General features: G+C 37.6%; 1 protein-coding gene across 1 annotated transcript in view; it reads right to left on the minus strand.

Moving 5' to 3' along the window:
- Positions 1 to 16,745, minus strand: part of FAT2 (FAT atypical cadherin 2) — a gene marked incomplete at both ends in the record, with an annotated part of 62,084 nt that extends 45,339 nt beyond the window's left edge. The window contains 2 exons of the mRNA XM_081316962.1: positions 12,250 to 12,564; positions 13,487 to 16,745. Coding sequence (XP_081173088.1) covers positions 12,250 to 12,564; positions 13,487 to 16,745 — 3,574 coding nt within the window. The remainder of the gene's footprint in view (positions 1 to 12,249; positions 12,565 to 13,486) is intronic.
- Between the last annotated feature and the right edge of the window lie 2,108 nt (positions 16,746 to 18,853).

Below are 18,853 nucleotides of genomic sequence, written 5' to 3' on the forward strand. Positions count from 1 at the left end.
TCTGTCTGTCTGTCTGTCTGTCTGTCTGTCTGTCTGTCTGTCTGTCTGTCTATCTATCTATCTATCTATCTATCTATCTATCTATCTATCTATCTATCTAATCTATCTATCTCCCATCACACTAACACACAGTCACATGACTCATATTAATTAGCTGTAGCTCCCTGAAATTTTCAACTTTTTTTTTAAAAAAAATCCAGTCAATCAGGAATTGGATTAGAGGTATATTCCATGCAAAGATGTACTGTGACTTTGTTTTTTTTTACTGAAAATGTGTCTGAAAGTTGAATGCTTTGTTTTTGAATATAATTTATGTCTCCAAAGCTGAGAATTTGGAACACCTGTTATGGCTTATTCTTATATTTCACAGGAATTATAGCAGTCAGTTAGACTACAAACAGTCCCATACCAGTTAAATAAATGGGAAACATACTTGGCAACAGATCTCTCTCTCTAGTCTATAATGACCACATCACTTGTTTATTTAATTATCCCATTATTTGTAGTTTGCAACATGCAACAACGAGCAAACACTTCCCTAAAAGATGATAGATACTATTACTCACCATCACTCACTTTCATAAAAATAATATATAAAAAGAATACCTACAATGGTACAGCAAATGCCCACAGTAACATGCATTCAAAGATAATTCCAAACACTTTTTATTGGAAAAACAAGTTTGTTTATGCTATATTTTGAAGATCAAAACATAGACTTAATTCCTGCTCCCCTCATATGCACAAGTTTGAAGTTTATTCTTATCTTCAGGCAAAAGGAGGTCTGGAAAATGTCATGATTGTTGTACAGCTTTTGCAACTGAAATTACAGTAGATGGAAAAACCCACCACCGTATTCCTTTGAATAATTTTGACTTGGGATAAAGTAATAAATATTAGACAAGATTCAAGGATATTTGAGAAAGCTCTGAATCTTATCAGTTACTGATTAACAAGAACAACAGAAGCCTACTGACTTACTCCCCCTATGAGATTCAGTACCGTGAGATTCAAATGAAGGAAAATATCTAGTTACAGTCCACACAGGGGGAAAAAAACTAAATCAGAAAAGAGCAAGCAAAAGAGGATCCAAACAGTTCCTCCTGCTATTGCAATATAGGCAGCCCTCAAGTTACTACAATTGAGTCCAAAATTGATGTTGCTAAGTGAAACATTTGTTAAGTGAGTTTGCCCCGTTTTACAACTTTTCTTGCCACAGTAGTTAAGTAAATTATTACATTTTTTAAATTTAGTAACAGGGTTGTTAAGTGAATCTAGCTTCTCCATTGACTTCGCTTGTCAGAAGGTCGCAAAAAGTGATCATGTGACCCTGGGACACTGCAACTGTCATAAATACGACAAGCATCTGACTTTTGATCACATGATGGGGGTAAGTCACTTTTTTCAGTACCGTTGTAACTTTGAACGGTCGCTAAATGAACTGCTGTAACTTGAGGACTACCTGTACTAAACAATCTCTGTTTCCATTAGATTCAGTGAGGAAAACAGTCTTTAAAAATGATTGTGCAAATTATTACCTTGTTAAAAAGCATAATAAGTACAATAGAAATTCTTGCAAATTATCAAGGAATTGCTAATTGGAGTATGCAAAGAAGACTACACCTATCTCTCTTCTTCTCTCTCCATTAAGAAAACAGAATTCACTGTATGTATGACAGCCTAACAGCCTAGCGCAACCCCATTGTTGGCGAGTATTTGGCACTGCAAAAGCAGGATCCTGGCCAAGAGTCTGAACTGCTGTAAAAATGGCCAGTGCATTACATACGACTTGGTGAAAGATATCAGGGATGCAGACCTGCTATTGATAGAAGATTCCATGGGGAAAAAGCAGATAAAATACTGCTCCACGGATTGTGCTACAAGTACAAGGGCTGCAGTCTGCAGGCACTACTTGTTCATTACTTTTTCCCTTTTAGGGTTTATGTATGTTCAGCTTTGGCTCCCATTATACACTACTTTAAGACGAAAGAACGCAATGTGTTAGGACAAGCTGCATTTAATGAACTTGTGTGTTCTGTATGGTGTGTGTGTGTGTGTGTGTATGTATGTATATATATATATATATACATATATATATATATATATATATATATATATATATATATATATATATATATATATATATACATACACACACACACACACATCAATTTGTGTAAATTGATGAAGACTAAAGAGTTAGAAATGCATCTCAGCCTCCCTTAATTCTTTGTTAGTAATTTACACAAATATATGAACTGTCCGGTGTGACTACAGCCTGTTCGATGGCCTTTGAGATAAGGCTGAAAACAGGAAATAAAGATTTGCCCCATGTTTGGGGCCTAGCAAGGTAATCTAAATAGTTAACAATTGACTCATATCTCCCCTTGCAAAAAACTAACAGAGAGCGAGAGAGATCCTGTGGCTCAAAGAGGTAAAATACTGCCTAATATGCAATCAGCCCAGGTTCGAATCTCAGAAGGGTATGACTGACTGATGAAGACTAAAGAGTTAGAAATGCATCTCAGCCTCCCTTAATTCTTTGTTAGTAATTTACACACATATATATATATATATATATATATATATATATATATATATATATATATATATATATATATATATATATATATATATATATATATATATATATATATATATATATATATATATATATATATATATATATATATATATATATATATATATATATATATATATATATATATATATATATATATGTATGTACACACACACACACATACATGACAATGAAGAAGGCTGGCTTGGGGCAAAAGTCTTAAATATGTGAGCTCTAAAGATCTTTGCTAAACATGGTTCTAAATACTGTGTGATGATTCAGTGGAAGAAAGACTCAACAGAGGATGTGCTGATGGTCTAAGTATATAGTGTGAAAGTACACAGGTAAAAAGACTTCAGCCTGAAAACAAGAACCTCCATCTCAAGTGTATGTTTTTTCCAATGCACGTATCTGAATGAACCTTTATTGTCAAAGTACAACCATGTATACATTGAGATTGGCTAAGCCTCCCTTCGTGCCCCCACCACCAACTCACAGTGACAACAAACCCTCCATCTTATTACACCATGTGAGCTAATTGCACAACACACTGGCCTCGCAAGTCAATCATGCATAAAGTTTATAAAATTATTTCCCGTTCAAAAGCCTAACAGCCCATGTATGTAAGCTAACAGCAGAATCAGACTTGCTATGCATACAAGACCAAAGAAACATGTCTAATGTGTATCTGTCAAGTCTGCCAACTTTGGTTGTAGTCGCTTAAACAGTCAATAATGTTTTATTTATTATCTAAATTCTTTTATCATTGTCATGGTAGTTCTCTATTGTTCCCCCCCTCCCCCATTTCTAAGGTTTACTCACTGTAAGCTGCATAGAGATAAATTCATTAGCAATAATTAATGTTTAGTATTGATTATTTGAAACATTACACACTAGCAGCTTTCCAAAGCAGTGTGCTTTATTTATTTAGTCTGCCATCATACTCAGCCAAATTATGACTCCCAGAACTACCAGTCAGCACAACTAAACATCCAGATACAAAAGTTATAACTGTAGTTTATCTACCACAAGTGAAAAGTTCCTTCATTAATGTAGATCGAAACTGGGGAAACGTATTATATGAATGGGCTTGACACATGTAATTAAATATAGGGGAGGTGTGAGTCCCAGAAGAACAGGGTGCCCCGGGGGTGGGACGGAGAAGGGCTTGGGAGCATCAGGGGAGGGCCGGGATAGGCCGCATGTAAGTCAGGGAAAGTCTCAGGAGGGTCTGAAAGGGTCAGGACAGGGGATAGCTATATTAGATGGCTGCAGCCATAATAATCAAGTGTCTTGTGGTATACTTATTTTATAGTATGTTTTATTCAAACATGCATACTTTTCTTGGCAAATGCCTCCTAGACGCTTTTTTAAAAAACAAAACAAAAAACAAGCAGTTTTAGTTTCAGCACTGGCTAGTAAAAAAAATCTGTTTAAAACAATCTTTATGAGTATTCATAGGAGAAAATCAACACATGGAAGAATACTTTGGGGAAAAGTGTAAAAGCCACCTTTTAATTTGCCTCAATATTTATAGTGCACTACCAGTAGTAGGAAAGAGGCAAGCTGGTTTGGCTGCTTTGTGACTCCAGAATGCCTCAGACACACATATCCACCACTGATTTCCTTACAAGGTCAGTTAAACACTCCATAATGAGATCTTAGAGCAATTGTGGTTAATTGTTAATTACACTAATTCTATAATAGAGCTGTGGTGTTTCTGTTCCTGTCAAGGCGTGCAAAAATGAAATGCATTTGCGTGTTTTCCAGTAGCAAATCTTAGAAAATGCATGAAAAAAGGCCTTAGAATAAAGCTAACTGGAATGAATACAAATTCTCAATTGTCGCTACAATTTCTTGTCAAAAGATAGGAAGTGCAGATATCAAGCTAGCTAGCTAGCTAGACAGACAGATGGAAACTGGAGATGCAAATTGCTAAAGAGAGGAGAGACTATTTCCCCCCTAAAGAGATACATTGTCTTGAAAATTGTCTTGAAGTGACATCTCTTAGGTGCCCTGTGCCTGTGCTATTCAGCAGATTATCACTCTTAACCTTTAGCTCACTGCTAAATTCACAAAAGGACTACAGCAACCATATTTATGCTGATCACCACTGGGCTAATAAACAAGACGGTAATATTACCTATAGTGCATGGGACACCACCACTGAAAAATATTATCAGGAAGATGTGTGTTTTAGTGGGATTTATTCATTTCACTAGATTTAATTTATTGTAAATAATAATAATGATGATGATGATGATGATGACGATGATGTTGGAAGGGACCTTGGAGGTCATCTAGTCCAACCCCCTCCTCAGGCAGGAAAGCCTATAGCATTTCAGACAAATGGCTGTCCAGTCTCTTCTAAAAAACTTCCAGTGTTGGAGCATTCACAGATTCTGGATTAATGTAAATGTGTTTTTAAAGATGTTGCTTTTTTTAACCTTTTTATTACATTTTTAATGAATATTAGTTGCACATTTTCTGTAAAACATATTCTCCATTTGTAATTAAATTTGTGGGGTTTGTGTGTATTAAAACACTTGCACTAGACTAGTGGAAAAACCTTCCTCCTGTTTCTTGTCACTAAAGAAAACCAAAGACGTGCTTGAACAAGTGCAGCCTTGTTCTTGTGAGTCACCAAAAACATTCAATTTCACTCCATTTTTTCCTAGCAAAGGCAGAGTTCGTGACAAAGCCCTTCCGCCCTACGTAGCTTGAGAAATTTAGAATTGAAGGAAAAAAGTATTTGCCCACCTCACTACATCCATATTATGAATAAAGATGAAGAAGATCTTTCTAACGTTTCCTTTCAAAACAATTTGCGCTGATTATCTTCCGTAATCCCATTATGATTGAGAGGGGGATATCTTCTCTATTCAAAGTCCCTGAAGTCTTAAATTGGAGTGGTGAGTTTAACAGCTAGATTTTCTCCAGCGTGTAAAAACAGATTGTTCATAGTTGGTTGCATGCATATATTCAGATTGTGGATCAAGCAATCTTGGGGGGAAAAAAAGTAAATTCAAACTTGCTTCCAAATCTGAATTTCTGGCATGGTCTAATTATTAAGAGTAGAAAAAAAGTAGTGCTAGCAGGCTCCTAAGGCAGAGGAGACTCTGCCAACATTGTTGGAAAGCTCAGTGAAATAGCAAGAAATAAGTTAACTCATTGAAACACTAAAGAATACTTCGGGGTTTAATAGAAGATAGGTACTGGATATCAGGGTGATCTGTAGCTTGCTTCAGCTCATGTGCCACAATCAGAAAAACTAGTTCCTCACAGAATCCCATGTCCAACTTCATAGCACCTGATGCTTTAGCTACAACTACAATCTTTAAACTACTGCAGAATTAGAAAATAGTTATTGCTATATATGACAAGCTGAAATACAAAATGCTTGTGTACAGGTGATTAAAGAGTAGGTGGATTAGTGCTACTTGTGATAAATAATTACAGCATTTAGATATTCATCATAACATTTTCTATTATAAATATGTTATAATCATGAATTCATGCATGCTGTTAATAGCTGATTTATTCACACAGTATCATATCTACACATTGTTCAAACATAGGACACAAGGACAGCCCCTTACAGTTCACTGGTTGCAGGTTGTGGCTCAGTCTCGCATTCATGAAATGGATTGTGCATTCATGAGGTACATTTTCTATTTAGTTCACATAGCTGAAAACTATACCGAAAGATCTCAAAAGCTAGCAAGTATAATTGAGTTAGAGGTAGTAAGACTATCCCTGTTCATTAAAATAATTACAGTTAAGAAAATTGTAAGCATTTTATTTATGGGGGAAAAAGCATGATCCGATCCTATATCATCCAATAATTTGCCTCCATTTTTCCAGATAGACCTCAGGTTTCCTCTGCTTTACTGAGTGGCAAGTAATGTAGCAATGCAAACTTGTAGTGGCAAGTAATGAAGTCCAAAACATTTAGAAAAAGTTAGGTTGCCTATACAATAATCTGAAACTACTAGCAAATTCATTTTCCGAGTGTGGAAAATGTATCACCTAATCAATTCAAACCAGTGCATAAATCTGAAAAAAAATAATCAAAATACAATAACATTTTAATTAATTAAACATGATTAATAAAAAAGATATGCATTAAAATGGGGGGATTGGAAAATCCACGCCTAGACACACCATCTATTACAGTCACACAGGAAAGTTCTGGTTTTAGCCAAAATGTTTTAATTAAAATCAGAAGAAAAGTTTTAATAAGCTTGGCTAAATCCCAAGAATTACAAAACTATCTTTTGGTAGTTAAAAAAAGAGAGCAATTTAACAGTTCAGTTATAATGCTCAATGAATACAAAATACAGAAGGTTGGGAGAGGAGAAGTGAAAAAAGAATGGAATCAAGGTTTTTAGTTCACTAACTGGTATACTCAACATTGCAACACTTTTTGTGTCTCCACATTCTGAAACCAGTCACTTTTTTCCCCCTTCTCTTAAAAAAACTAAATAAAATTTCATTACTACCATGTCAGGACTGAAACTCAGTTCTAAAAGAAATGTTTTGCAAAGTATTATTTACAATTATCATTGTTGACACTTGCTGCAGTCAAACAAGTTATATGGATAGGCAAAAAAGACAATTTACAAACTGTAAAGAGTTAATATAGTTTGGTTAAACAGATGTCTAATAATGAACAATTCCATCAACTATAGTAGATAAAAGTTAAACTATTTTACAGCCATGGCTGTAAACTTTAGTTGAAAAATAAAATAAACAAGAAGTACCTAAGGAAAGAAGTTGTAGGAAAATACAGTACAAATCCAGGAAGCTGAAAAACAATATAGGAAACAAGAAGCTAACCTAAGTAACTTACAAAAAGAAAGGAACTGGAAATTCAGACTGCCTAGAAGATCAAAGCCTCGATTCTTTGCTGTTTGGGATAGAATGACTGTGTCCCTACTTTTATTTATTTTCTTATTTTACAGTTTATTGGACCCGTGCCCCTCCTGGCTGGTTTATGCAGCCTGGGAGAAGACACGAGGCTGGTTCCAGGCAGTAATAACTGCTTCTTTGAGCAAGGGTGTTTTCCCTTCTGCCTTGAAAGAGGCAGTGGTGAAGCCCCTCCTCAAGAAGCCCACCCTGGACTCGACGATTTTGAATAACTATCGTCCTGTCTCCAACCTTCGCTTTTTGGCGAAGGTTGTTGAGTGTGGTAGCGCATCAGCTTCCTCTGTTCCTGGAGGAAACTGATTATCTCGACCCGTACCAATCGGGTTTCAGACCTGGCCATAGCACAGAGAGGGCATTGGTCGCACTGGTGAATGATCTCTGGCGGGCTCGGGACAGGGGTTGTTCCTCTGTCCTAGTCCTATTAGATCTCTCAGCGGCTTTTGATACCATCGACCATGGTATCCTACTGCGGCGTCTCAGGGGGCTGGGAGTGGGAGGCACCGTTTTACAGTGGTTCTCCTCCTACCTCCTGGGCCGCTTGCAGTCGGTGTTGACAGGAGGGCAGAGGTCCACCCCGAGATCTCTCATTTGTGGAGTCCCTCAGGGGTTGGTCCTCTCTCCCCTCCTGTTCAACATCTACATGAAGCCGCTGGGTGAGCTCATTCGTGGTTTCGGGGTGGGGTATCACCAGTACGCTGATGATACCCAACTTTTTCTTTCCACCCTGACCCAACCCAGTGATGCCCTCACTGTGATGTCCCGTTGCCTGGAGGCGGTCCGGGTTTGGATGGGGAGAAACAGGCTTTGTCTCAATCCTGACAAGACTGAGTGGCTGTTCATACCGGCATCTCGGGCTGACCAGCCTTCTCCATCATTAACAATAGGGGATGAGGTATTACCCCCCGTTGATAGGGCTCGCAACTTGGGAGTCCTCCTGGATTCACGGCTCAGTTTGGAAGATCATATAGGAGCCGTGACCACGGGGGCTTTTGCCCAGATTCGCCTGGTGCGCCAGTTGCGTCCCTATCTGGACCGAGATGCTCTACGTACAGTCACTCATGCGCTCGTGACCTCCCGGTTAGACTACTGCAATGCCCTCTACATGGGGCTGCCCTTGAGGACCACCCGAAGGCTTCAACTGGTGCAGAATTCAGCCGCGCGAGTTTTGATGGGAGCTTCCCGATACTCCCGTGTAACACCTCTTCTCCGTGAGCTGCATTGGCTTCCGGTTGCCCTCCGGGTGAGATTCAAGGTGCTGGTGATGACCTATAAAGCCCTAAATGGCTTGGATCCGGACTATCTAAGGGAACACCTGCTGCCTGCATCATCTTCCCATCGTCCTGTGCGCCCCCACAGGGAAGGCCTTCTCAGGGTACCGTCGGTTAATGAATGCCAGTGGGTTATTCCCAGGGGAAGGGCGTTCTCTGTGGGTGCGCCTGCCCTATGGAACCAACTACCCACAGAACTTAGGACTGCCCCCGACCTTCGCTCATTTCGCCGGGACCTGAAAACCTGGTTCTTCGATCTGTTTGGTCCAGACTGTGGGGTTGTTAATTTAACTGGGTTTTAGATTTACTCTTGGGGCTTGAATTTAATTTAATTGTTTTAATTATTTTTAATTTTTTGTATTCATGGTTTTAACTGCCCTGTAAACCGCCCTGAGTCCTACGGGAATAGGGCAGTATACAAATCCAATAAAATAAAATAAATAAATAAATAAATATGCTAGCTATTTTGCAAGACTCTCACAATATGGAACCTTGATTTTTGAAGTCTAATTTGTTGAACAAAACATGATTTGGTACTTAAACCAAAATGAGTGGGTTCACACATTATGTAAATTAAAACCAAATCAAACTATAAGTTTGTGTGATTTGTGAATGCAGTCACTGTATTTACTTGATACTGAACAAAGGATGCTCCTGAAACTAGAACTGTACAAAATATGTAAAATTTTCAGGAAAAAAAATTAAACTTACTAAGAACTCATAATAGTAGATAACATTAGTTATCACACATTACATAATTTCTCTCTGATTAGAAACATATCGTGTACCAAATATCTGTCCCATATATTTCTTTCAGCAATGGAACACGTAGGAGTGCCTTTTTTATGATCGTCAGGCACTACATACTGGGAGATTGAAGCACCAAAGCCCAAAACCATTAAGGACTTTAAAAAAATCATTACTAAAATCTTGACATCTGAATTGTAACACACAGATAGCCAATGCAATTATTTTAAGTATAATATTATGTGGATTCTGAAGGATAATAGCTGCATCGGACAATAGTCTCATTGCTGCATTCTGTATTAGTTAAGAAATATCTTAGTTAAGTCAAGAAATATCTTTGTTCAGCATCTTTTGGTAGTCTTAATGTGAAGTTAATGAAAGCATGAACTGCTCTGCTTAATATGAGTTGTTACTGCTGAGACAGGCAAAGCAGAGTTTCAATCTATTGGATTCAACTTCAGTTTATTGATCCTTAACCAACCTATTACAGCTTCTAAACCCTAATTAAAAACTTGCATCACCTCATTTAACTCAGATGTCAGAGGGAAATAGATTTGCAGATTATCAGCATATTAATAGCATCTATACCAGACTTCACTCAGCATCTTCATAAGAATATTAAACAATAATAATGGCCCTAAAAAGAACAAACATCCTAAAATCACTCTCTGAAAGCAGCCCTGGAGATAAAAATAATGCCAGACATAGATAATTAACTCATTAGAACACCATGATCAGAGCTATAATCAGGAAGATTAACAGAACTGAATTCCACAGCATATAATCTGATGGAGAATCCAAATGAATGCATAAAATTGACTGACCTCTCAAACACCTTGATGAAAAATGGTTATTTGTAAAAAATATTTTTAAATAAATACCATAATTTCTTTTGACACAGAGGAAACAAATTCCTATTATAAGTAGGCATTTCCAACATTCTAGATCCACCTCATCAGCCCATTTCGTCCAGATCTTAATAGCTAAAACAGGCAAAGATTGAGGCTATATGTAGTAGCTGCAAGTGCATTTTGGGAAAAGAAAAATAGACCTGACTATGCTCTGGACGATCCTCCAGATACTATTACAAGTGTAGTATCATGTTTCAAATAGACACAAACAACTTTCTCTTTTATATGTTCATTTCAATGGATGACCAATATTTTTAGAATGACAGCCAGCATTCTATAGTACAAAATCCCATTTGTGATAAAAGCAATTCCATGAAACAGGACCATGACTTCTTTCTTTGCCCCGACATTGCATGTAAGAAGTACATCTTAAGACTCCTTCTTAACACCCCCTCTTTCCTACAGTTCCAATATGGACTCTTTGTGATGGATATATTCTCTATATATTGGTGGAGGGGGAAAACAAGCAATGTTGTCACTATTGGGGGGAAAGGCTGGCACAGAAGTATACCCGCTTTGTTAATGAATGTTCTTCCCTTGTAAATGGGAAAATCTGAAATAAAAGGAATCTAGGAATTCACTGTTCTGATGATCACTTGTACAATTCTACAGGTTTCACAGTTTATTCACAGGATTGTAATCAGTGATGGCTCATTTGAACTATATTAGTTCTAGATATATCCTATCTATCACGTTAGATAGTTCCAGGAAACCAATTAAAGCCCAGAATCAGATATAAATTTAAGATGATTCGACTGAAATTGCACTCTTATGGAGACTGCAAGATGTTAAACACCACTGAATTTATTTATTTATTTATTTGAAATTCACGAGTCCCATGGGTTTCAATATAACTAATTTCCTAGCAAATGTTCATAGAATTACAGATTCAAATACAGGAGACCCATTTTGAGAGGCAGTTTATTTTAAACCCCACTAGGATTTTAATTATCTTGGGGGAATCTGTAATTTAAGATGGAGCTGACATAAATATAATGGTTGCAAAAAGTAAAGAATGATTTAAGTTGGTATATCTTCTGCTAATACTAATAAGAAACAAGAACATGAAAACACAGTCCATGAGTAGAGAAATTGAAAAGTAAGTGGAATTTGGTAACATTAATAACTTCTTGGCTAGGGAAGAAGTTACTGTACGAGCTCAAGTCTTAAAAGACCATTTCAACTTAATCTGAAATTTAACCTGTGGCATTTTCCTCTTCTTGAAATAGTATGTCCCCGTTTTAAGAAGGACATATTTTACATGGAGGCATTTATAAATAAAGTGGAAGATCCTCAGTAACCACAGAAATTACTTCCATTATTGAGTTAGAAAAATGCTGTATTAACATTTATCTTAACATTAATATGCTAGACAAAAATAGATAAATTTAAGAGAGACCAACATATGGGTAACATAGAAATTTAACCAAGATTAATTAATTAATTAATGGACTCCAGAAGATAGTAGAGGACAGGAAGGCCTGGAGGAACGTTGTCCATGGGGTCGCGATGGGTCAGACATGACTTCGCAACTAATAACAACAACAACAATTACCATTTCTCAATATTCTACAGTTAAATGAGATAACAACCTCCTCATCTTAATGGAGGTTGTAGTAAGCACTAATGATTTTGTTTTCATGTTAGTTCATCTTCTTTCTGCAATGATAAATCTAAACTAAAAACAGTATAATTTTTTCCCAAGCAATATGAACATAAATTTGAATATGAAAATAGTGATCAAGAGAAAGTAAAGTACACAGCTTATACACTAGGTATGTCTTTTTTTAATAAAACTGATGTAGCACCTTACCAGTGAGTGGATTAATAGCAAAAAATCCTTGATGGTTTCCATTTATGATGTGGAAAGTCAGTCTTCCCTGTGAATCAGTATCTGGATCAATAGCTTCAACTTGAAGGATGGAAGTATTGGCTGGTGAATTCTCCAAGACAGAGGAATAAAAGACAGGTCTGGACATCTGAGGCGGATTGTCATTGATGTCACTGATTTCAATGTAAATTTCAACCACAGAAGACAGGGGGACTGATCCTTGATCAACAGCAAGTACTGTCAACCAATAATGAGAACACAATTCTCTGTCAAGTGGTTCCATGGTAAAAATAAGACCTGAGAGAAAAAGAGTATTATATGGTTTCCAGTGGCAGGGAAAAAAGCACAATACAGTATTGTTTTTTCAGAATTAAAGCAAAGTTTCTCTTCTGGAATTCATGAAAAGCAACTTAAAACTATGGAAATGTACTGTTCTTCTTTACAATAACTGTATTTTCACAGTTTGTGGACGTAAATCTATCCTAACCAATATAATGCAAGCTATATAACTCATCCAATTTTATCATTAAACAAACAAGAAGAACATGTTCTATAAAATCAGGTCTGCCTGAAAATCTAATGTGTTCTTTTGTGAAATTAATATAATACAATATACCCTTCCATTAACTTTAGTTTCTACATTACAAAGAAGCAGGCATTCCAGTAACATATATAGGTATAAAGGTAAAGGTAAAGGTTCCCCTGCACATGTGTGCTAGTCATTTCCAACTCTAGGGGCCGGTGCTCATCTCTGTTTCAAAGCTGAAGAGCCAGCGCTTGTCCGAGGACGTCTCCGTGGTCATGTGGCCGGCATGACTAGACGCCAAAGGCGCACGGAACACTGTTACCTTCCCACCGTAGTGGTCCCTATTTTTCTACTTGCATTTTTTACGTGCTTTCGAACTGCTAGGTTGGCAGAAGCTGGGACGAGTAACAGGCGCTCACTCTGTTACGCGGAACTCGGGATTCGACCTGTCAAACTGCTGACCTTCTGATTGACAAGCTCAGTGTCCTAACCCACTGAGCCACCGCGTCCCTTCCAGTATTGTATGCCCCCTGCTAAATTATTGTTGCAGACAGACAATATTTATTGTATACTAGAAGGCTTATGATGGTTGTTACCAGGGAAAATAATGATAAATCAAAATCTTAGATCAAATAAGAAGTTATCATTAGACCACTCCTCTTCTATTCTGCCCCTACAATGCCCCATTATTACCTGTATCATTTTCAATGTTGAAGAGAGCCATGCCGGATCCCTCTCTGATGAAATACTGGATTTGTCCATCTTTTCCTCTATCACCATCTTGAGCTAGTACTTTCATCACAGGTGTCCCTTCTGGGCTGTTTTCTTCCACTGACCCTTCATACACAAAGGAATCAAAGGAAGGAGGGTGCAGATTTTCATTAATGTCCAAAACATTTATCTCAATGTAGCAGAGAGAAGAGAGAGAATAGGGTTTCCCAGCATCACTGATCTTCACAGAGAGATTATAAAAGTCCAATTTTTCATAGTCTAATTCTTTTTCCAATGTTAAAGCCCCTGTAAATTCATTCAGATGAAACATATTTTCATTATTATCACTGAGCAGACTGTATGTCAGCTCTCCTTCAGAAGTAATATCTGGATCAAAGGCTTCCAGAAAGAGTAGGATGGCCCCCAAAGGGAAGTCCTCAGGAACATTCATCTTGTTCAAGACTGGGATACAGTAGGGAGAATTGTCATTTACATCTTCCAAAGAAATAACTAGATCAGCAATTGCAAAGAGTTGATGGCCCTTTTGTGGCTGGTCGATGGCTTCAACTTTTAATATATACTGAGGCTCCCTTTCTCTATCAAGGGTAGCAGTCACTACTACTTCTCCAGTAACACTGTTGATAGCAAATTTATCACTGTGTGCAAGAAAGGAATATTTCACTCTGCCGTTGTCATTTGTATCAGCATCATTAGCTGTCAACACAGCAACTGTTGTACCCATTCTTACGTCCTCTGGTATAGTTATTAAATATGTGCCTTGCAAAAATGTAGGTGCATTATCATTTGCATCCAGAACATTCACAGCTAATAACTTCCATGTTGACTTCTGAGGAGTGCCAAGGTCATATACTGTGATGTTAAGCACATAGAAACTTGTTCTTTCATGGTCCAAAGGAGAAAGTATCAGCAACAAACCTGTTTCTGTGTCAATATCAAAACAGCTCTCCTCATTTCCCGAAGAGATGACAAAAACCACCTTTCCATTAAAGCCAGCATCACTGTCTATTGCTGTCAACTGAGCAATGGTAGAGTTAACTGGGGTTGTCTCCAGTATATCAATAGACCGTGGAAAGGTGTCGTCAAACTGTGGTGTATGATGGTTTATTAGATATGTATTCAAGGAGGAATCTTCATCCTGGTGGTCTGGACTTGGGGAGTCAGCAAAATGGATTATGGTCTTAGCCAGTTCCTTGAGCACCCCAGTTTCCTCACATTGAAAAGAGGGAGGAGTTTCTTGGTTGACCACAGTAATATTTATATATGCTGGGAATGCAGAATTATTTCCATCAGAGGCACTAATTTTGAGAACATAAGAGATTGGTAGGAGTGACTGGTAGTGGAGATCCTTGAAATGTGCTCTAAGAGAAATAACGCCAGACATAGGATTCAATTCAAAAAACTGTCCTTCATTGCCAGACTTGATTTCATATTTTATGGGATTTAGTTCATCTCTATCAATGGCTGAAACTGTGAACACAGAGTGCCCAATAGGTAAATCCCATGGAATGCTTCCATTGCAATTAATCTTCTCAAATACTGGTGCATTATCGTTTAGGTTATTCAGAATGAGGGAAACATAAACTTCAGTCTGATGACGGAAAGGAGATCCTGAATCTGATGCCCAGATACGCAAATAATACCTCCTCTGCATTAACTCATAATCCATTAATTTGGTAGTAGATATGACACCTGTAAATGGGTCAATGACAAATGGCACAGTTCTCTGATTGGCTATGTTGTATGTAACGAAGCCATTCTCCCCACTATCACTATCTGTAGCCTTTAGTGAAAGGACAATTGAGCCAGGAGGGAGATTTTCATCAAAACTTTTGAGGTATGAAGATTGGGTGAAGCTAGGAGCATGATTGTTGCAATCAACAATGTCAACAATAACAGTGGTAGAAAGGTGTATATAACTGGCTGTAACTTCAAATTCAAAATGAGATTGTTCGTGGAAATCTATTTGTTTTGCTGTAGTTATCAGACCAGTTTGTGGGTTGATTTTAAAGTTAATGCTATCAGAACTTAGTTTCAGCATATATTTTACATTTTGGAGAACTGGAGTAATTTGAACCATGGCAACGTGACTTCCAGGGGGAGCAAATTCACTAAGTTTGACTTGATAAAAATCTTTTTCAAATTTGGCAGAGGTATATTTTGAAGGTTGTATTTGAAGAAATACAGTCTGGGAAAAAAGAGGTGGCTTGTTCTTGTCTTTAGCTTGCAAGCTGAGATTGAAACCAAGTGGACTGTTGTTCCAATTGATCTCTTTGTCTGACACTATCATGAAGTCATTACTTCCCATGTATGATCTTATGGCTCTGAAATGTCCTCTTGGGTCTCCATCCACAATATCAACAGAATCTACCCCAGCTCCTGAGCCATCAGTTTTTACCCTTAAAGTAGCATAGAGGAGATCTTCAGCAGAATCAACTGGCTTCACTGAAGCAATAACAGGAGGTTTCCTGGAGGATGGTTCCACCAGGATGGTAAGACTGGCCATGTTTCCAAAACCATTTCTTTCAGAGATCTTCCTCATTCTGTCCACAGCCAAGACCTTTAGCTGGTGCCTCCCTCTGTGGGTAGCATTTAGTCTCACTGCAGTCATGATTATTCCACTGGTGGGATGAATGGCAAACAATTGTGACCTTGTACTTAGTGTATAATAGAATTCTGCATTCTGGCCAATATCAGCATCTGTGGCACTGACCAGACCAATTGCACTTTTTGGAGGTGTGTCTTCTTCAACTGTCACTTTATAAGAAGGGGGTGAGAAGAGGGGCTTTAGGTCATTTCTGTCAAGAATTTGGACCAGCACTTTGGCCCATGCCTCGTAGGCAAATGTTTTCTCTGTGGCTTGGATTATTAAAAGGTACTTGTCTTTGAACTCCCTGTTCAACCGGTCAGTGTTACCGCTTCTGGTTCTAATTCTCAAAAAACAGAAATCTCCAACAATATATTCCTCAGCTTTAAAGAGACCACTCGTGTCCCCAGAAGCTATTTTGTATTTGATATCCCATGCTGAGTCTGTGATGTATATACCCATTTTGACATAGCTTTCCATGTAAGTTTTAGGGGCTGAATTTTCATAGATCGAAGTGTTATAAAGAGGATAGGTAAAGTGTAAGAGGGATCCATTGCCTTTCTCCGAATTCCCCTCACAAGCCAGAAAGGATGCTAAACAAAGGGCAAAGTTCACAAAAAGCTTCCTTGTATCCATTGCAGATCCTAAATGGAGGAAAATGAAAACAAGAATGTGAATGGCATGATATAAAAACGTAATATGACACCTAAGCTACATGTTTACTATTTACTATCAAGTTTTTCTTTTTTGTCATTTTTTTAAATAACTTAGATTTAATATTTCATAAATTTTTTCAAGATCAAAAATCAGAAATAGTTCTATTTTCTATTTTAACTGTACCATTTCAATTTCTAAGCTCATTCTACATGTTTAGGAATGCTGAATTGTGAACTTGTAATATACAAGAAACCGATTTCCATTTCTTTTCTTCTGAAACAAAACTTTTGTAGTTTAAAAGCTTACTAGATTCTTTTTTCTTGATCCAATTGTTTAGGTTAGCAGTAATTAGTCTACAATTTGAGAGAATCCCATAATGACATGCTTGTTAGATAGCAACGAAATATATGTTATGACTGTACAGCAGCTGCACGATTCCAAGAAAAGATGAAGCTGTTTTTAGACTATATCAGGGGTCAGCAACCTGAAACAGTGAAAGAGCCACTCGGAACCGGTTCCCTCACAAAAGGAAAAACTGGGAGCCGCAAAAAATGTGTGCGCATGCGCGTACATGCACGCATGTGCAGAACAGGGTTTGACTGAAGAGTGGAGCCAAGGCGAGATATGCACCTACCCTACATATTTGAATTGATTGGTTGAACTTTTTTAGTCCCACTTTTTTTTTTTGGACTGCACATGGCAGAGGACTGGGAGCCGCAGGAGACGGCTGAAAGAGCCGCATGCGGCTCTGGAGCCGCGGGTTGCAGACCTGTGGACTATATTCTCCAACTCATTTTGAGCTGCACATAATATGGTATTCAGGAAGTTGTCACAGTTTTCCTTACTGAATTATAGAAATGTTTTTCACATGAGTAAATCACATGTCTTAGTAAGTGGTTAAATATAATTGGCATAATTCATGCATCATGTTAATCCATAAACCAAATAAATCTCATTAAGGCTTAATGTGCTACATAAATTATATGTCTGTATGTGTAATATCAAAAGTTATACAGCAATTGAAAGTAACAATTTCTTTCTAGAAAAAGCAAACATTTTAATAGTTAATCCAATATTAATTGTTTCACTGTATAATTGGGAAAGCATTCTCTGACCCCTACAGGCACACTAATCAGTAACACGAGAAAAATATGTTATGTTGAAATACCATTTCATTTGGCAAACACTGTGTAGCTGTCAGTTTCTAACCATTTCACCGCTGTATGTTATACTTACTCTATATCAGCCTTCCTTAAATGGTCTCCAAATGTATTGGACTCCCATAATTGGCCTTACTTGTAAAGAATTATGAGAACTACAGTCCAATATTATTAGGAGATTAGGTTGGAGGAGACTGATCATCTAGAGACTAGACAAAGAGCAAAATAGCACATAGAGAAGCAAGATCAATCATATATTACTTTATATGTAAGTCTGAAGTGGCACTGAATGAAATTTTCAAATACCCAAATAATGCTGGGAAATTCCTCCTGCAGTTTTCAAGATTAGTTCTTACCTCTGACTAGCTTTAGAAATTCTTCTCTGAAGTTCAACTAATTCTCCGTTCTTGGTTTTGCAAGCTATGTGGGGCTTGATAACTAGAAACTGACCATCTTTCCTAACCTTTCCCTTTCCTCACCTTCTTTATTCCAGGGAGCAGCAGAAACCTCTTCTAATAGCATGAAACTGCTCCAGAGAGTAGAAGGATTGTGACAGTGTAGAAGTATTCTAACACGCATATAGTCAAACTAAAGATTTCATTGCACAAAAAACATCAATAACATAAACTGGAACATCCCAAGACTACTATTATGCTCTTGCACGGAAGAAATTAGTAAAGTTTACAGCTGCAGCAAAAAGGGATGAATAAGGAAAGTTATTTTCTCTCTTCCTTATAGTACTGCTATGGCTTCAGATCTGCAGCATGCAAATTGTGCAGGGCTAATTAATTATCTAAAGCAGGACTGTAAAGCAGTCAACAATGTCTTCTTCTACTAAGAGGTTTGGACCTTGTGTCAAACAGGCTTCCTTCTTTGTGGCCAGGAGGAACTGTCACCTATATAGTTTCTGCTCAGAGGTTCGTATAG

The sequence above is a fragment of the Vipera berus genome (assembly GCF_964194415.1).
Source record: "Vipera berus genome assembly, chromosome: 2".
Classification (NCBI taxonomy): domain Eukaryota; kingdom Metazoa; phylum Chordata; class Lepidosauria; order Squamata; family Viperidae; genus Vipera; species Vipera berus.